The following is a 19,525-nucleotide window of genomic DNA, read 5'->3' as shown; positions in this document are numbered from 1 at the left end:
GGCCGTCAATAAAGGCTCGGCGAGATATGTCAGTATAGTTTTTCGTTCCGGGGCTCTCGCAAGTCTAATAAGTGGTACAGGGCGATGACTTTTGGGACGTTGATACCAACCCCACACCTCCTTCTGCGAGCCCATCCTCCTCCCTTCGTTTGCGTAACTTCCTCGATTCGCTGCGTTTCAGCATTCGACCCACAAATGCATCACAATCAATACCGCTGCAGCCTCGGCGGTGGAATTTCAAATTATTTCCAGGAGGAAGCTCTATACGCACCGTTGAAGTGGCTGCCGGTCGCAAGAAAAATGTGAGTGGCTTCCATCGCTCCCTTGTGATATCAATTAATATATTGCAGAGAATTTATGTTTCCCCTCCCAGCGCAGCAGAATTGGCCCGTGCAGAAGCGGCAACAGCAGCAGCAGCTGCGCAACATACGAATGGCAACGAGGCTGGCAGTTCGACACAAGCAGGTCAACCTCAGGCTGTGTCGGGGACACAAGCATCTCAAGGACGCCCGGCGGAAACACAACCAGGTCCATCTCTGGTTGTGCCGGGGACACAAGTGTCTCAAGGGCAACCGATAGAAACGCAAGGCGCAGGTGGTGGGACGGGAGTTTCTTGTGAAGTTAGGTGTTGTGGGTTGTTTTTTAGTTGTGGTGGTCCTCCCTCGCATCAGTCATGAGGTCATCTGTACTTGATAGCTTTTGCTCATGCGTCTTTGCGGACTAGTTGTCACTTTACTTCTTGTGCAAATATCTACATAAGAAGCCCTATGCGTAGTACCAGTGCCCCTTCATGCACATGTTCGACCAATGCTCTAGCGCAAGATGATAAGTCACCAGGGCACGAGCGACTCACCTTTTTATTCGCAGGCCAAGTCACCCGCACCACCTCTTAGCTATCATTAGATTGCGGTTTAGAGCTAAAGCTTGCTCGACCTAGTGTGCGTCGTCCGCAGGCGCCTTCAGACCATAACCTGTTTCAACATACCAACATAGATGATACCACGGCACATGCGAGGGGGATGAGAAAAGTATTAAGCATCTTTTCTCACCCAACTCGCATGTGTCCGAGGCAGCGAACTGTGAGTTATCGTTCACTCAATAAAGAACCGCAGGTATATATGAAACCCATGTAGTTATGAAGGTGTTCACACAGCTTCTTCAGATTTGGGACAAGGTTGAAATGTCAGTGGGCACCGTCTGTAGTGTTAACTTGTGAAGTTAGAAACAACCGAGTGTGGGACTTGCGAGACATAATACTACGCAGCACATCTTTCACGAAAAATCTATCCATTGCAAACAGTATGAAAATGCGTTCTAGACAATCTCCTAAGCCATGAGTACAGAAACAGCGGAAGAAAAGGATCCACGATATGCTATGAGGTTCAGTTTGTATTATGCACGTCTAATAGTTTTCAGTTTACAACGGCGGAATGATTCAGCTTCACATTGATACACGCGCCGCTCACTGCATTTTCCCCAACACCCTCGGCTGATTCAAATCCGCAATGTTGATGAAGATATCATCAGCAGGGTGTCTGTACAGCGGCGCACGGAGTCTCTTCTGGTCGAGGTGGTGTCCAATGAAACCGATGCTGCGGCCAAGGACGAAGAGACCGTTGAGGGTCCCGATCTTAATATATTCATCGGCTTCTTCAGGGGTGAAGGCACCACTGTCGCGCAGGAGGTCGACGAAGCAAACGGCAATACAGCCGTCAACGTTAAGGATAAGCTGTTGGGATGTTAGTCTGGAATTTGGTTTTGGTGAGGGATGAGGACGTACGGTATCTTTCTTGCTCGTGGTTACTTTCTCAACGGCAAGCGCGTAATCAAGAAGTGAGTGGCTTGGGAAGTTCTTCCTCACGTATTCCTTGACGAGCTCGACACGGAGATCGGGGTTGTTCACCGATTTGATCTTGTGACCAATACCAGAGACTGTTATGCGTCAGTTAGTCTCGAGCTCACAACTGGACGAAAAGAGGCCGCTCACTGAGCTTATTCGCCTTCCTGGAATTATCCACAAACTCCCGAGGCGTCAACCCCGTATCTCTAGCCCCACTGAACATGCTAGCAGCTTCATCCAGTGCTCCACCGAACCGACTACCAATGGTCAACAAACCACTCGCCAAACTCGAAATCAGGTCCTTGCCCGCACGGGTGGCGACGATGGTATTCATAGCACCACTGACAGCTGGACCGTGATCTGCCGTAAGCATCAGCACCATCTCAATGAACTTGGTCGCCCAAGGGGGAAGACGGCGCTTGAACCACAGGAGAGAGACAACTCCTCCAAGGCCGATATCTTCTCTGAAAACATCCGAGATACGCATGCCAGCATAAAGCAGCTCCTGTCCACGCTCATCGGAAATCGTACTGATAAACGCAGCCGGCTTCCTGATAAGCCCCAACTCTTGGGCCCATTTATAATCCATCGGAATAACAGGGGGCTCGACTTCTCTGGCGAGGACGATAGCACCCTGCGCGACGAGCGCTTCGTAGGTGTCCTTAAGAGCCTTGGGGAGCTCTTCAAATGTGGCGGGCACGATGAATCCGGCCTCACGCATAGCTTTGTTCTTAGCATCCGCAGTCTCGCTATCGCTGTTCGCCATACTGCCTGCGTGTCCGAACTGCACCTCCGTAGTGAACATGCTGGCGCAAGTCCCAATGGCCCATGCAACAATGGGTTTCTTGATCTTGCCAGACTTGACTGCTTCGATGACGCGGTATTCTTCGACACCGCCGACTTCACCGAGGAGGACGAGCATTTTGCATGCGGGGTCGGCTTCATAGCGGAGGAGGTGGTCGATGAAGGTCGTGCCGGGGTAGCGGTCACCACCGATGGCGATACCTTCGTAGGTACCGTTTGTGACGAGGCTGAGAATGTTATTGAGCTCATTGGACATTCCTCCGGATTTGGAGACATAGCCGACGCTGCCAGGGCGGTAGAGCTTGGAGGCAATGATGTTGTCCATCATGCTGTGGAATAGGAATTATGTCAGAAGGGCGAAACGTTCATGTCAGCATAAGGAGCAAACACACCCTCCAGAATTGCCGATCCTGAAGCAACCAGGCTTGATCCCTCCAACAGTAGCAGGGCCGATGATCAACACGCCCTTCTCATTCGCCTTCCACAAAATCTCCCTTGCCTGACGTTCTGGGACACCCTCGGCGATCAACGCAATAGCCTTGATGCTCTCATACCCCAGGCACTCCATCGTACTGCTATATACACTCCGGCTGGACGCAAAGTTAACAACGACATCGACGTCGGGGTGCTTCTTGACGGCTTCTTCGAGAGAGGTGTATACGGGGAGAAGCGTTTCGCGTGTGCCCCAGTAGAATTTCTGAATGTGGTGTCCTCCAAAGGGATAAATCATAGCCGCTACACTCGGACGCGCACGTTTACAGCTGTAATCGAAGTCCAACATTCCCTGGATGGCCCGTGGTTGAAGACCATAAACAAAGCTGCGTGTATCTTCGTCGAATGGCCTGTATGCGGGCCTGGAGCCTTTGTTGCTTTTGAGGGAATCGAAGCGGACGACGACATCATTGGGCTGGGTGCGTTCCCCATCTGCGTGGATAGCCCCAACGTCGCTGGCCCCGGGCTCGGGCGATGCGGGCGAGATCTTGGGGGAGCCAGGTGCGGTGGCGGGGATGCTGATGGGTGCTGTTGTGCTCGTTGTGGATTTGAGGCCGAGGGCAAGGGGAACAATTTCGGTGATGTGGGTGTCAGGGCCGAAGACTCGGATGGGGACGCCGAGGGATTCGCCTGTGTTAGTGTTAGTGGTGATGTTAACATCAATGTATGCGTGGGATGGACAAACCGAGTAAACGCATGGCTTTGAGACCTTCTTGCCAGTTGGGACCGCCACGACGGACATAAATCTTGGCATTGTGTGCGATGAGTTGTGCTTTGTAGGATGTGAGTGCGCGGATGATGCCTTTGAAGGTGGCAGCCACGTTGGTGAAGTTTGCAATACCACCACCGATGATGAGGATCTTGCCATCAGGGCGGGGAGGTGGGCGCGTGAGCAAGTCGACTATACATAGATTAGCGAGATGCGATTGACGTGGAGAGAGATACGCACGGATTGTCTTCGCATATTCGAAAGTCTGGCCCTCGCTTGGAGCACCAGAGTATTCACCGTAGTTCGCAAGTTCATGTGCGAAACCTGCTGCAGCAATGGCATCACTGTAGACGACGGATGCACCGCCACCTGCGACCATTGTCCAAACACGACCGTTGGGGTTGAGGACGGTGAGCTTGAGAGAAGCACCAGTTGAAGCATCGAGTTTTTGAATGTATGCTATGTCAAATGAGTACGACACGACGACGACGAACGGAGTACGCACCCTCTTCCTTTGTGAGATCTCTACCGAATGGAGCAGGCCAAACCATGGGTGGGCCACGATCAGCGGTTATCTTGGAGCCAGTGGTAAGTCCAGCCGGAGCGGCCTCGTAGACTGTCAAGTCTCTCGCGACAGCCCACTTCGGACCGCAAATGCTCTCGGCTGTCTGATCGAGCTTTGCAGCCATATCGAGGTAGTGAATTGTACCGTCATCGAGGACGACCAAGGGGTTGATCTCGAGGTAAGCGTAGTGGAGATCTACGTAAACAGAGTATAGTCTGACGAGGAAGTCGGTGAGGACTTCTTTCTTGTGTGCTGGGACATCGCGGAGGAGGATTCTCTGGAGATCAGCGCGACTTGGGAAAGGACCGAGGACGGGTATGTCGAGTTTGAGAGCCTTTGCGTCAACATCGCCGACGTCGACACCACCTGCAGTGGTGAAGAGTAAAGTGTCACCGTGACGTGCTGAAGTTATGCAGATGTAGTACTCAGAGTCTGATGGATGGGGGAGGAAAGGTTCTACGATGAAAGAGCTGAGAGTGCCCGTGACTGATTCGACCTGTGGGAGAAGTGCTAAATATGGAAGGAGATGCGATTAGATGAGATAAGGACTTACTCTCTGAGGCTTCCCTGCTCTATCTTGAATCCATTTCTTCGCGTCTTGCCAATCTTTGTTAAGAGCTAGCAAGCCTGCTTTGCCTCTACGTTTGATGAGCTGATCTGGTTTTGCGACGAGCTTTGTTGTGGATACCCAAGAAGGAAGAAGGGTATCTGGTGTGATGGAATCAGTTGAAGGATCCCATAAGATCTGCGCTACTCTTGGAGCGGGGAATTTAAGAGTAGAAGATGGTGAAGGGGCGAAGTTTGGGTTTGGTGCAGGTGCACGCTGAAGCCAATAGGCCAATAGAAGCTTTGCGTCGTATTCTCTGATTGCTATAATGAGTGAGTACAAGTTAGTAGCGCGATGATAATGAGAACGGACCTTTCGAAGACATTGTAGGGAGAAGGAGGAAACGATGTCTATCATCCTGTATAAGACGCTATTTTATACCCCAATATTCACACGATCTAAAATTTACACAGCCACACTCGAACCACTATGATCGAACCATTCAAATCGTATCACAAACAAATTTCAATCCGAATAGTCAGGCCTCGTTCGAACATAGTTCGGTGACAAGACCCATACTCGCCTCAATCATCGGAACAACCTACAGCGCACTCTGAGCGACACTCGCTGCAATCTTGCAATCTCAGCGCTTACGTTTTTGGGGTTCGCTTGGGGTTATCTGCATTCACATTACTCTCATGGAAGCCACACGGCAATCACCTCGAGGACCGACCTGGACCGACTCACGAATGGTCAATCTTCATCTCCATCTAGAAATTTATTGACTCTATCAAAACGTGTTTATCGCGGACATTAACAACTTCATCGAGACTAGACTCGACTCCTTAACTCGCCTTCGTGATATAGACCCTTAGATCTCAGAGATGGCCTACGGCTACCACCGTCTCCACTGCATCGCCCCGATTAGTCGATCTTCTTATCGCCAGCATGTAGTTGACGAGGGTGGGTAGAATTCCCAAGCAAATACTGTCCAGTCGCTTGCTGGCCCCTCATGCACATGCACCACGTTCCAGGATGCATATCCCCGGCAACATCGATCATGTCGTATTAGTGAGTTCGAGATGCCATTCTACAAAGCTCCTCGCCATCGCTCGTTTCTCCTTGTTAGGTTACGATCACAGGGGTATTTGGTTAATTGGCGTCATGTGATGCTAATTCATATAGACACGCATGTAATATTGGAAACGCAGGCGGTTATCTACCATTAATTGTCGACGTCGTGCCACTCACGTTCAAACGTTCATAACGTTCATATCTTGATGGTCGTTGGCGTAATGTACAGCAATCTGTAGAACTGCCCCAACATTCGAAGCGCTATCCCTAGGGTTGAGCACGGGTGAACCCGCGGGTCGCTGAAGCCACACCGCACCCGTACCCGCAAACATCGCACCCGCCACGGTACGGGTGTACACCGACCCGCCAGTTCTGCGGGTGTGCACGGTGTTCGCGGTATACCGCGGTTTTTTCGCAGACCTGCGGGTCATATAGTATTTTGAGGTATACATGGCAAGTAACTTAAGTAGAACTACTGCGCTTTCTCTTCTTCGTCTTCATCACCACCCTGAGGAAGTCCTGCGTATCTAAAGTCGGGCGCTTGCTTATGAACACATGCGACTTTGACAGCCTCGTCACCGAAACAGCCAATGGCGTGGTTCTAAGCAAGACGGTTTTCACTCTCTTCGAAGGACGGGTAAGCACATCTACACTCTTCTTAGCTGCCTGGCTGACAGACTTCAGAGACGATGCTATCGAAGGCGATTTTGACGAGTATGATTGGATGGAAGACTCATCAGCCTCCTTTGAGTGGCGCATGAGAGGAAGGTGAACAGTATTCTGCATTTCTTCACAACCCATTGGCCTTTTAACTCGTACAGAACCTGGGTACCACAAATTAATGCTCCTGTCCGAGCGCACGGAATATCATTTCACTGGCAAATCAGCATAGCCGGTGCCGTCGATTATCACTCTGATTCGACAAATATTACTATTCAATGAACCTGCGGTCGAAGTTCACATGGTGACAGCTCAGGAGGTTATTTATGAGTACTGAAGTTTTGACTCTCGCACCCTGGGACAAGTCGGGGATCCACACCCGTCCAACGCCATAAACTGCGACGGGTATGCACGGCGTACGTGCGGGTCTTCATAATCCACATCGTACCTGTACCCGCCTGTCAGGACCCAGGGATAGCCTATCCCTGAGTCCTGACACATGGCTCGAAGAGGCACTTGCCAGCGAAAATACAGCATGTACAGCGGACTATTTAGCAGGTCTCTTCATCAGTTCCATCATCTCCTCTCGCCTTTGACAATTCATGGTCAGTGTTATCGAGTCTGTACAGACAGCGGTAATTCAAAACTTTCTTCTTCAGTGTCATGGCCGAATCAAGCGCATCAGCACAACGAAGGGATAAAGAACGAAGTGTGTCGTTGAACTCACCGGTAGTCAGTGCACCTCGTCGGACGAAGGAGAAGGATCCGCCACCCTATGGTGCACAATATCGCCAGGATGCACTTTGGAAAGGTAAGTGTCTGCATTTTCACACCTACTTACTTATTCGATAACGACAGGCGGGGATGAGGCGCTGCCTCCTCAATGGTGGCAGTCTAAGCTGCTGGATGGCAGAATAGCATATCAAGATGACATGGTCGCAATGGCTTCATGGAACCGACCTTTACCAGGAGTGCGAATAGGTGAGCGAAGGATGTCCCACTAGCAACGAGAAACTAATGTTGAAACATAGATTATCCCGGACAACTCGTTCCCGGATGCGAATGGTACATCTCACCGCTCGGTCGGTCCTACTTCGTCAATCACAATACCAAGACCACGTCGTGGAAGAAACTAGCGCCTGAGCGTCCACCAGGGTGCTTGGCGCCGGAGTGCATCATCGACAGTCATTCTAAACTCATTCGTAGCCTCGCCTGCATGGGCACCAGTTGCAATATACTGAGCGCGTCAGGCGATGGTTCAATTCGTCAGTGGACCAGAGACGGAGAGTCAGTGGGGAGGCCTTGGAACAGTGATGGAAGATTGGTATGCTCGATGGCAATATGTCCGGATGAATCAATGGTCGTGAGCGGAAGCTTAGATGGCAGGCTACGGCTGTGGAACATCAAGAAGGACAGCATGATCGGCAAATCGTGGGAGGGGCATGATGATGCAGTGATATCCATCGATTGGTCGCTCAATGCCCAGGAGATAGCAAGTGGATCGCGACACAGCACCATACGACGCTGGAACCCGGTTTCTGGCCGACAAATAGCACCACCGATAGAGACCGGCCATGGGGTGGTTTACGCTGTCAGATACTCACCACAAGGGGACAAACTCGTGAGCGGTGGAGAGGACAAGGTGATCTGCGTGTGGTCAAAGGATAGCGAGCTGCTCGTGCAGATCGAAGGTCATGAGCGCGAGGTGACGTCGTTGCGTTGGTCCGGGGACGGCGCACATATTTTCTCTGCGTCAGTCGATTGCACCATCCGAAAATGGCGGTCGATTGATGGGAAAGAGCTTGTCGTGTTTCAGGGTCATACCTATTGTGTCCGCTCCCTCTGTGTTTTCCCTGATGAAAACCATCTTGTTAGTGCAGCAGCTGACCGCTCAGTTCGCATCTGGGACCTCAAGACCAATCAGCTGGTCGGAAACCCGCTCTTGCACGACGACGAAATCCGGGTTGTTGTCATTTCCCCTGATGGGAAATATATCGTCAGTGCTGGATCGGGTGGAAAGATATATGTATGGAGCCTGGAAGTAGCGCTCAAACATACAGTCAACAATCACGTGCGTGTGTTTATTCGTTGTTCATGTCTTTTTCTAAGCGGGGTCTGGTTGTTGTTCAGAGTGGGGATGAGAGCAGTGCAAAGGTCAAGGCAAGTCGTCTGCGCTTCCGTTTCGCATTGTATCTCACTTCTTTGGCAGGGACGTCCAGTTCGATCGATAGACGCTGTGCGCCAATATTTCAGTTATCAACACTCTACTCATTCGCTTACTCATGTTGTCAGATCTCCAAGCAGCGGCCCCAGGCCGTCAACAGAGGCTTGGCGAGATACGTCAGTGCAGTTTTTCATTTCGAAGCTCTCGCAGGTCTAACAAGTGTCACAGGGAAAGGACTTCTGGGACGCTGATACTGACCCCACGCCTTCTCCTGCGAGACCATCGTCTTCCCTTCATTGGCGTAACTTGCTCGTTTTACTGCCTTTCAATACTCGACGTGCAAACGCGCCACAATCAACACCGCTCGAGCCCCGACGTTGGAATTTCAACTTATTTCCAAGACGAAGTTCTATACGCGCCGTTGAAGTAGCTGCCGGTCGCAAGAAAAATGTGGGTAGCTTCCATCGCTCCTTGTTGATATCATAGAAAGTAATATATTTGCAGAGAATTTATGTATCCCCTCCCAGCGCAGCAGAATTGGCCCGTGCAGAAGTGGCGGCGGCGGCGACAGCTGCTGCTCAATGTACGAATGGCAATGAGGCTGGAAGTTCGACGCAGGCAGGTCAACCTCAGGTGGTGTCAGGGACACAGGTGTCTCAAGGAAGCCCGGCGGAAACGCAACCAGGTCCATCTCTGGTTGTGCCAGGGACACAAGTGTCTCAAGGGCAACCAACAGGAACGCAAGGTGCAGGTGGTGGGACGGGAGTTTCTTGTGAAGTTAGGTGTTGTGGATCATTTTTTAGTTGTGGTGGTCCTTAGGCTCCTCGCATCAGTCATGAGGTCATCTACAAACTGGTCGCTTCGATGTTTTTCTGTTGATTTTGAGAGCTTTGGAAATTGTTTCGCACCTGGTCGTACCCGTTGTATTTTACTCGTCCGTGTAGATGAAAACTATACACGTTCTCATGTTTACAATGTCAGCACGGTTTGCTTCACCGAAGCTGTTAACTTTAAATTTGTCTCAGACTCCCACGCTGCCTGCACCGCAAAGTTACTTTTGCACCAACCTGACATGTTAACTCGTTCCCTGTTCTATGGACTACGTTTACAAGAATTAGGCAACTGGACCGGTGACGAGAAAATCGGTAAACTCGTGTCGATCGAGATTCAGAATCGTGTTGGGGAACCAGGTACAAATTTCGATTCGAATAGTCAGGCAATGGCAAGTTCGACATCATGAGTTCGGCGACAAGACCCCAGGCCATACTCGCCTTACTTGGAATGATCGTTACAGCTTACTTTGAGCGACACTCGCTGTAATCCTACAATCTCAGGGCTTACTATGTTTTGGGGTTCGCTTAGGGTTATCTGCATTCACAGCACTCTCATGGAAGCCACACGGCAATCACCTCGAGGACCGACCTGGACCGACTCACGAATGGTCAGTTTCCATCTCCATCAAGGAATTCATTGACTCTATCAAAACGTGTTTATCGCGAGCATCAACAACATCATCGTGACTCAACTCGACTCCCTAACTCGTCTTGGTGATATAGACCCTGAGATTTCAGAGACGGCCTACAACTACCACTGTCTCCATTGCACCGGTGCGCCCCGATTAGTTAATCTTCTTATCGCCAGCATGTAGTTGACGAGGGTGGGTAGAATTCCCAAGCAAATACTGTCCAGTCGCTTTCTGGCCCCTGATGCACATGCACCACGTTCCAGGATGCATATCACCGGCAACATCGATCATGTCATATCAGCGAGTTCGAGATGCCACTCTGCAAAGCTCCTCGCAGATCGGTACCATCGTTAGCGTTTCTCCCTGTTAAGCTACGATCACAGGGGTACTGGTGGTTAATTGGCGTCATGTGATGCCATATAGACACGCGTGTAATATTAGAAATGCTATGGAAAGCCAGACAACCGCGCTCAACTTCTCTCGTGCATGCTTCTCCCGGGATACCATATAAGGCAGGTAGCTTCTGTGGGACCTTGAACACCCTTTTCAAACATTAAATAGTGCTATTGTTATTTTCCTTCTCATTCAAGTCTGAGCATATTTTTGAATTTTGAATTTTTATATTTGGCCATCTACGCTCACAAAACGGAAGGCGCAGTCATGTGATCAAGAAAATGTGGCACTTTTTCCTTGAGTGATGATGTCACTCAAGGAAAAAGTGCCATGTGGCTTGTGTCAGGTGACGATCGAACACTCGGGTGGGAATAAACTGTGGGAATACATTGTTGTCTTACAAATATCTGCGAATCATATCTTGTCTCAGTGTCTTCAAGCGGAGTCAGGGATTGGCGCTCGCGCCACTACGATGGAGTAATGTCAAGATCAAGAAATGTGCACTTTATCAAAGTATGATACACCAAGCCAACTGCCACCCTTCAACACCTGCCTTTGTTTCGAAACCTGTTCGCCATGGCCAGCAAATCACCACTCGTCCATCGCACCTGCTTCTTCGTCCGAAAATTTCCCAAACAACAAGACCGGCATTGTCAGCCTCATGAGGGACATCTGGTTCGTCTTCGTGAGTAAGGTCATTGAGCAATCGATGATGACCATCATCTAGTCCAAGTCCTCCACGAACGCCACCCATATAATAATACCCATTAGTCTCTTCATGAAATGGCAGGTCTCGATGCTCCTGAAGGAGCAGCAATTCTTCATCTCCTTCAATACTGTCAGGGAGCGGCATCTGGGGTCGTGTTTCAATGAGGGTAGAAAATATATGAAGCAGTCCTAGATACACTGTCCAAGCTGATTTGCGATTGACGACAAGACGTCCCAAACGTTCATAGCACATCTGGAGAGTGTCTCCAAGGTCACTGGGCACGAGATCGAACACAGGGTGTCCAGGTTTGATGTACGTCGCTCGCACATGATCCACAGCGGCCTTCTCTATCTTGATCTATTGACGAGTCAAGGTCAGCTCCCTAAGACAAAGATTAGATGGTGCGCACCTTGAAGTCAAGGGCACCAAAGTCTTCAGCGGACCGATAGATAAGTTCTGGGATTCCATGCGGCAGTACCTTGTTGCGATCACACCTTTTGGCAGGTATGATTGATCCAGGTCCTGGTAAGAGTCTAATTCGCGCTGCAACCATGGGATGAAGACCCATCGAAAGACCATTCTGAAGAAACATTAATCAGTGCGACAGATTGAAACTCGAAACACGTACACTTGAAGTGTATTATCACTGTCATACCAGTCCTGTTCGACTCCGTGGTCCAGCAGGGACTCAAAACCTGGAGTGAATCGACGTTCGTAGTTGCGACCACGCGATCTCTGGCATGACATTTTTCTTGGTTCGCATCCAGCGATGCTGTAATGTGCCCTGTAGCGAAGGATCGTACCATTGATGCAACATGGTGTGGCCATTGGCAATCCCAAAATTTTCGGTCCCAGGGTCACTCTGTGTAACCAAGGGCATATCTGTTGAGGACATTAGAACATTGTGACAATTTCCGAATCAAAGTACTCATGACCAAGGTTCTCGATAGTATCTAGATAGTAGCTCAGAATGAGCTGCGGATTTCGATTGGAATGCCAAACTTGCATCCACATGATGCGACCAGAGAAAGGTTCGATTCCGGTGTGCAACAGCTAGACCGAACCTGCAGCCATTTGTCATGCTGGTCCACTGCGACTATGTCATTTACTCCGGCAGCCCAAAAGCGCCTCCTTTGCAGGCGGCGGGCCTTTCGTTGGCGAACAAGGTCAGCTTCATAGATGGCGAAATAAGACTTTATGACACTCCTGTCGAAGTGTTCATTCGATGGGAACAATCAGAAAAGGTAAGTGTCCGTACCTTGATACACTCATACCCTCCTCAGTGGTGTAGTAAGCTAATTATTTCTCTCATGCCGGCCTTGGGGTACATTTCACGAAGTTCGAGCATGGCATCACGAATGGACTCCACGGTATGGCCTTGCTGGCGTGTGCGCAGAAGCCCCATGTCTGTATGAACCTGTATAAATTTAGTTAATCCAATTCCATAGCGTTCAGTATCGATTTCTTTTCGTAAGGCCTGGACTATCTGCTTGTCCGTGAGACGTGACTTCCACAGCCGAAGGATGTGGGGCGCAATGTCAGCCAAAGGTGCTAGAACGTCTGAGTCAGCGTCAATGCAAGGTCAAAGGTTGGAAGACGAACATATGGGTTTGTTCTGGTTAGGCATTGTCAGTTGAGTGGCTTGAGCCCATGAAGTTGGCATATTTATACTGACGATTCCTTGACCGCTGTACATTGAAATGGTGTAGGAAATGTCTTACTAAACTTGTTTGCTGTGCATGGGAATTGCTTCGGAGGAGATAGGAGATTACTTACGTTCAGTAGTTGGCTGTGGCCACGTTCAATATTAGTTGTCTGCAGAGCACTCATCCTCCCCTCTTACCTAGTTTGACATTCAGAAAGAGCACTCATCCTCCCCTCTTACCCATTCAGGGCCTGAATCTGGAGAGCGCTCAACTTCCCCTCTTACCCAAGCTTGACATTCTAGGCCTGGATCTAGAGAGCAGTTCCTGGGTCTGACCGTGACCGTGAGTTTCATGAGTAGCCTTGCAGCTTCTGACCGTAAACTTTACTCCGCAGCTAGATAACTCACTATTGCTTCTGACCATGAGTTTCATGATTAGCCTTGCAGGGGCATCTCCAAATACCAATAGTGAGCAACCGCAACCTATAGTGCCAGCAACATTTCTAATAACAACACTAATGCCCCTGCGAACAGTGCTGGCAACATTTCTAATAACAACGCCAATGCCACTGCGAACAGTGCCAGCAACATTTCTAATCACAATGCCAATACCACTGCAAACAGTGCCGGCAACATTTCTAATAACAACGCCAATACCACTGCGAACACCAACTCGAACCCTAACAGGGCATCTCCAAATACCAATAGTGCCAGCAACATTTCTAATAACAACGCCAATGAATGCCAACAGCGTGCTAGGTCTCGTCAAATTGTATATAGAATGTACTATAACTGATCTCTCTGCAGCTCTCTGCTGCGCAACTTCCGGTGAACAATGTTCCGGATCCTTGTTAATCTCTCTGCAGTGCAACTCTCTGCACATCGTTATCTGTCTCGTTCTCTGCAGTGCAACTTCCAATGTCGGATATTTGGTATGTTTTCTTGTACATATACATATCTAAATTAAGTGGTTCATGGTGCATTTAAGCATCCTGGACATTGCGCTCTGAGCTTCAGTCTCCCTCTTCAACTACTATTCTTTGTGGCTATGTCTAACTACGAGCTTGTGTCTCAATACACCGAGGACGCCTTTGCAAAAGAGGACCGGTTGTGCCAGCGTCCTGCATGTGGTGCCAATATCGCCAAGGGTGACCCTTGCTTCTATGTGGCCACCATAGAGCATGGTAAACCAGGGCGCTATGTCTGTGGTCCCTGCCATGAACGCTATCAAAAGAAGGCAGCAACATCTGTGCGACCTGCTGGTAAGTCAAGTTCTGGCACAATGTCTATAACTAACAAGCATTTTCAGTTCGCCCTACTCCAGGCTCTGCCAGTGGTGGTAGTTCTGGCTTCGCTGGTCGAGGCCCTCCAGATCCACATGTCATTCGGCAGTCAGTGAACGCAGGCCAAAGAAAATGTAAGTCATTGTATCAATTACCTGGTGTAACTTGTGACTGATTTGCCAAGTGTCGGTCAATCCACCACCAGTGATACCTTTGTCCCATGGACAGTCCGAGTTTTCTGCAGGGCCTGACATTAGTGTTCCGTCACTGTGGCAGGCATCATTGCAGCCAACTCTGCGTAGTTCCACCAGATATACACCACACCATGCCCACTATGGCTCGGAGCGTGATCGTTGGGCAAAATTATCCTATGCTCCTCCTCCATCTCAAACGATCTCACTCGAAATTTCAGCTGTTCATGAGGGAGGTAGCCGGAAGAAGGGTGGGCATGGTACACCTTTCGGGGTATGTGTTTGACTACTCTATTGCAATACAACCACTAATGCCAATCCAGAGTATCTGCGAAGGAAAAAAGGATATAGACGCTCAAATTGACGCCCCAGGTCTCATCAAAATAGCCCTTGATACCGTTTATCCGAAGATTCAATCATTCTGTCCTGCCTTTCAGTGGCGGTATGAAGAATTTGTCATCCGAGACTCACGATGGGTGGATCTATCGGGTCATCATGCACGCGAGCCATATTTTTACTCCCAATGCGTTCAAGCTGGACGTAAAGGCTTAAAGTCACCGATATTTAAGACGAAACAGTTTGCACTCATGGTCGTCGTACCTGAGAGCCAGTGGCACGAATATGAAGAATGGACTGAGCGAGTCGAAGAATGGACTGAGCGAGCTGAAGAGGTAATGCTACTACTTTTTCTTGTGCATCTAGGCTGACTTGGGACTCTTGTAGGACGAGGCTACCTGCCAAGCTCCAATAGCTACTACAGCTATCTCTGAAGCCTCCGTTGATGTCTTCCAGGGCGGAGACTACCTTGCCACTGAGGTACCACTTCCCGAAGTTCCCTTAAAGAGGACCCACCTCCGTACAGCCAGTAGCCTTAGTTCTACATCCTCATCTACATCACCACCACTAAAGAAAGCTGCTTCTGCCAATATCTTTCAGTCACCCAATCGTAATGAGTTGAAAGAAGCACTCCGATCTGGCGGAATAGCAAATGTAGATGCACAGAGTGGTGAGTTCCATATCTTGAGTATCTTGTTTGTGGCACTAATGTCCTTTCAAAGTGTATGACCTGCAGAACGAAAATGTCCAGCTGTACTGGATTGCTACTCGCCCAATGTCCAAAATTCTGGAAAATAGCAAGTATCAGTCGTTCACGCTGCATACTGCAGAATCGGCAACTGGGCAACTGACAGTCGACACATCCTCTGCCAATCTCATCGGCCGAGGTGGATTCAAGACTGCCCATCCTGGGTGGTTAACACTCGCATCACACGTTCCTACAACCGGACTAGGTTCAATCCTGCATCAGAAAGTCGTAGTCAAGAGACCTTTCATCAAGATATTTCCTCCAAATGGACCATCGGCAGGCACATACAAAGTTGGACGTTACGCTGTGGCTGACGAATTGTCTAAGCAGTTCAAGGAAGCCAATGTCCTGTACTGGGCAAATTCGTTGTTAGATCTCACCTATGCATTCGTTAACCGTTGTGTCACAGCCTCGTCAAACCCCCCTCCTTTTGAGATTCCACATCTTCGTTTTATTCATGCTGGACTCGCACTATCCTTCCTACCTGGCCAGATGATCGTTGCTAAACCGGGTGCTAAACCATGCTCTGTCCGTGCTGCATTTCTCTTAGAGGAACTTATTCCGGGTGGGCCCGACGCCTTCGTGAAATTCATTCACAACACGGACTGTGATCCTCTCCTTGATCCTGGCGAGGACGGGTACAGTACAGCACTTTTCTTGGCATTTACTCAACACGTTCAGTATGAGAAGACCGGGGGATTGGCATATATCTCCGACTATCAGGGTGTGTAAAAGTCACCTGTGTTTGTTTTGTTGGCTCACATGGTGTACTACCACAGGTAGCACGGAGTTGCTGACAGACCCGCAAATATTAACACACCCGTACGTACCCTAGCTGTGACCTTACTTTCAACTATTCATATTCATTCCAGGTCTGTTTCTGAAGGCAACGATCTTTTCGGTGATGGAAATATTGAAGATGTGGTAAGCCAGTTTGAGAAGAAACATGTGTGCAACCATTACTGTGAATGGTCCGGTTTCGAGTTGGAGGCATATGGGAGGCAAGCTTAATATTGAACACGCCGTATCTTAATGTTGTCACACCTGATGTAAACATTTGTACTATTGTCATTGAGTTTTTTTGGTCCAATAACCTCTCGCAAACTGCCGCCTGTGATTCACGGTGGCAGATGTCCTGTAGAAGCGTATACCTTATATGGTGCGTCGGGAGAAGCATGCATGAGAGAAATTGAGCGCGGTTGTCTGGCTTTCCATAAAATGCAGTCGGTTATTCGACGTTGTGCCACTCACGTTCAGACGTTGACGTTCATATCTTGATGTTCGTTGGCATAATGTACAGAACTGCCCCAACATTCGAAGCACTGCCCCCGACATGTGGCTCAAAGAGGCGCCTGCCAGTGAAAATACAGCATGTACAGCTGACTATATAGCAGGTCTCTCCATCGGTTCCATCATCTCTTCTCGCCTTCGACAATTCACTGTCTGTGACCTCAACGAGTCTGTACAGACCGCGGTAATTCAAAACTTTCTTCCTCAGTGTCATGGCCGAATCAAGCGCATCAGCACAACGAAGAGATAAAGAACGATGGGCGTCGTCGAACTCACCGGTAATTAGCGCGCCTCATCGGAGGAAGGAGAAGGATCCACCACCCTATGGTGCACAATATCGCCAGGATGCACTTTGGGAAGGTATGTGTTTGCATTTCCATACCTACTTACTTACTCGACGAGAAACAGGCGGGAATGAAGCGCTCCCTCCTCAATGGTGGCAGGTTAATCTGCTAGATGGCAGAATAGCATATCAAGATGACACAGTCGTAATGGCTTCATGGAACCGACCTTTACCAGGAGTGCAACTAAGTGAGCGAAAAATGTGCCACTAGCAACGAGGAACTAATGGTGAAGCATAGATCTTCCTGGACAACTCATTCCCGGATGCGAATGGCACATCTCACCGCTCGGTCGTTCCTACTTCGTCAATCACAATACCAAGACCACATCGTGGAAAAAACCAGTGCCTGAGCGCCCACCAGAGAGCTTGACACCAGAGTGCATCATCGAGGGTCATTCCGAAGTCATCTGGAGCCTTGTCTGTCTGGGTACCAGTTCCAATTTACTGAGCGCGTCACGCGATGGTTCAATTCGTCAGTGGACAGTAGATGGAGAGCCTGTGGGGAGACCTTGGGTTGGTGATGGAGGAGCAATAGGCTCGATGGTAATGTCTTCAGATGAATCAATGGTCGTGAGCGGAAGCATAGATGGCAGACTACGGCTGTGGAACATCAGGAAGGGCAGCTTGGTCGGTGACCCATGGGAAGGGCATGATGATGTAGTGTGGTGCATCAATTGGTCTCCCAATGGCCAGGAAATAGCAAGTGGATCGCGAGATGGCACCATACGACGCTGGAACCCGGATACTTGTCGACAAATAGCACCACCGATAGAGACCGGCCATGGGATGGTTTACGCTGTCAGATACTCACCACAAGGAGATAAAATCATGAGTGGTCAGGAGGATAAGGTGATCTGCGTGTGGTCAAAGGACGGCGAGCTACTCATAGAGATCAAGGGCCATGACGATAGGGTGTCGTCTTTGTGTTGGTCCAAGGACGGCGCACACATTTTCTCCGCGTCAGTCGATCACACCATCAGAAAATGGCGGTCGATTGATGGGAAAGAGCTTGTTGTTTTCCAGGGTCACACCAATGCCGTCGCTTCCCTCTGTCTTTCCTCTGATGAAAGTCATCTTGTTAGCGCATCAGCTGACTGCTCAGTTCGCCTATGGGACCTCAAGACCAATCAGCCGGTTGGAGACCCCCTCTTGCATGATGACGAAGTCTGTGTTGTTGTCATTTTCCCTGATGGGAAACATATCGCTAGTGCCGGGTTGGATGGAAGGATATATGTATGGAACCTGGAGGCAGCGCTCAAACATGGAGGTGATGATCATGTAGTAAGTGTGTATATTTTTTGTCAGTGTCTTTTCTAAGTGGGGTTTTGTTGTAATTTAGCTTCTGATTGAAGCAAAACCCGATGTGAAGCTCAAGGCAAGTCGTCTGTATTTCTCTTTCTTATGGCATCTTACTTCTTCACCAGGGACGTTCAGTTCGATCGAGAGATGCTGTGTGCTAATCAACTTGTGAACACCCTCATTCTTTACTTATTCGTCTCATTAGATCTTGCACGCCAGTCAGGTCTCCAAGCAGCAGCCCGCGAACAGACTCGGAGGCATGACGAAATATGTCAGTGCGATCTTTCGTTTCTTGGCTTTTGCAAGTCTGACACTGGTTCAGGGCAAGGACTTCTGGGACGCTGACACCAACCCCACATCTTCTCCTGCGAGCCCATCGTCTTCCCTTCATTGGCGTAACTTGCTCAGTTCGCTGCCTTTCAGTATTGGACATGCAAATGCGCCACAATCAATACCGCTCGAGCCCCGACGTTGGAATTTCAACTTATTTCCAAGAGGAAGTTCTATAAGTACTGTTGAAGTAGCTGCCGGTCGCAAGAAAAATGTGGGTGGCTTCCATCGTTCCTTGTTGATATCATAAAGATTAATATGTTTGCAGCGAATTTATGTTTCCCCTCCCAGCGCAGCAGAATTGGCCCGCGCAGAAGCGGCGGCAGCAGCAGCTGCTCAACGTACGAATGGCAATGAGGCTGGAAGTTTGACGCAAGTAGGTCAAACTCAGGCCGTGTCGGGGACACAGGTATCTCAAGGACGCCCGGCGGAAATGCAACCAGGTATATCTCTGGTTGTGCCGGGGACACAAGTGTCTCAAGGGCAGCCAACAGGAACGCAGGGCGCAGGTGGTGGGACGGAAGTTTCTTGTGAAGTTAGGTGTTGTGGATTATTTTTTAGTTGTGGTGGTCCTTCCTCGCATCAGTGATGAGGTCATCTACAAACTGTTCGCTTCGATGTTTTTCTGTTGATTTTGA

The 19,525-nt window shown here is 49.5% G+C and overlaps 4 protein-coding genes across 4 annotated transcripts; 2 read left to right on the top strand and 2 right to left on the bottom strand.

Moving 5' to 3' along the window:
• Positions 1 to 1,273: 1,273 nt before the first annotated feature.
• F5891DRAFT_1116537 (ATP citrate lyase) lies at positions 1,274 to 5,354 on the bottom strand. The gene is made up of 9 exons (XM_041363802.1): positions 5,330 to 5,354; positions 4,964 to 5,280; positions 4,351 to 4,906; positions 4,086 to 4,304; positions 3,822 to 4,037; positions 3,037 to 3,766; positions 1,988 to 2,973; positions 1,781 to 1,932; positions 1,274 to 1,729 (listed from the first exon to the last, which is right to left on the bottom strand). The coding sequence occupies exons 1-9, from the start codon at positions 5,340 to 5,342 to the stop codon at positions 1,463 to 1,465; spliced, it is 3,456 nt and encodes a 1,151-aa protein (XP_041219367.1). The 5' UTR covers positions 5,343 to 5,354; the 3' UTR covers positions 1,274 to 1,462.
• Positions 5,355 to 10,366: 5,012 nt separating this feature from the next.
• F5891DRAFT_1131149 (uncharacterized protein) lies at positions 10,367 to 13,049 on the bottom strand (the record flags this gene model as incomplete). Its single annotated transcript, XM_041364633.1, has 8 exons — positions 10,367 to 10,449; positions 11,551 to 11,779; positions 11,832 to 11,916; positions 12,133 to 12,304; positions 12,358 to 12,397; positions 12,487 to 12,628; positions 12,751 to 12,904; positions 13,025 to 13,049. The coding sequence occupies 8 exons, from the start codon at positions 13,047 to 13,049 to the stop codon at positions 10,367 to 10,369; spliced, it is 930 nt and encodes a 309-aa protein (XP_041219366.1).
• A 1,066-nt stretch (positions 13,050 to 14,115) lies between these two features.
• On the top strand, positions 14,116 to 16,636 carry F5891DRAFT_985515 (uncharacterized protein; the record flags this gene model as incomplete). Its single annotated transcript, XM_041377607.1, has 8 exons — positions 14,116 to 14,329; positions 14,377 to 14,484; positions 14,535 to 14,815; positions 14,865 to 15,212; positions 15,265 to 15,547; positions 15,600 to 16,349; positions 16,405 to 16,447; positions 16,498 to 16,636. The coding sequence occupies 8 exons, from the start codon at positions 14,116 to 14,118 to the stop codon at positions 16,634 to 16,636; spliced, it is 2,166 nt and encodes a 721-aa protein (XP_041219365.1).
• A 2,074-nt stretch (positions 16,637 to 18,710) lies between these two features.
• On the top strand, positions 18,711 to 19,525 carry F5891DRAFT_762096 (uncharacterized protein). The gene is made up of 3 exons (XM_041373165.1): positions 18,711 to 18,828; positions 18,880 to 19,101; positions 19,156 to 19,525. Exons 1-3 carry the CDS (start codon positions 18,817 to 18,819, stop codon positions 19,474 to 19,476), a joined length of 555 nt encoding a protein of 184 aa, XP_041219364.1. The 5' UTR covers positions 18,711 to 18,816; the 3' UTR covers positions 19,477 to 19,525.

The sequence above is a fragment of the Suillus fuscotomentosus genome, assembly GCF_016647785.1.
Source record: "Suillus fuscotomentosus strain FC203 chromosome Unknown F5891scaffold_90, whole genome shotgun sequence".
In the NCBI taxonomy this organism is placed as follows: Eukaryota; Fungi; Basidiomycota; class Agaricomycetes; order Boletales; family Suillaceae; genus Suillus; species Suillus fuscotomentosus.
Note: the sequence above shows the minus strand (reverse complement) of the source record. Positions and strands in the feature narration are given on the sequence as shown.

Excerpts from the sequence above, each read along its gene's own strand:
- F5891DRAFT_762096 (XM_041373165.1), top strand. Across the intron at positions 19,102-19,155 it reads CTGCCGGTCGCAAGAAAAAT|CGAATTTATGTTTCCCCTCC; the intron begins GTGGGTGGCTTC and ends ATATGTTTGCAG.
- F5891DRAFT_1116537 (XM_041363802.1), bottom strand. Across the intron at positions 4,038-4,085 it reads CGAATATGCGAAGACAATCC|TCGACTTGCTCACGCGCCCA; the intron begins GTGCGTATCTCT and ends ATCTATGTATAG. Across the intron at positions 1,730-1,780 it reads CCACGAGCAAGAAAGATACC|CTTATCCTTAACGTTGACGG; the intron begins GTACGTCCTCAT and ends ACATCCCAACAG.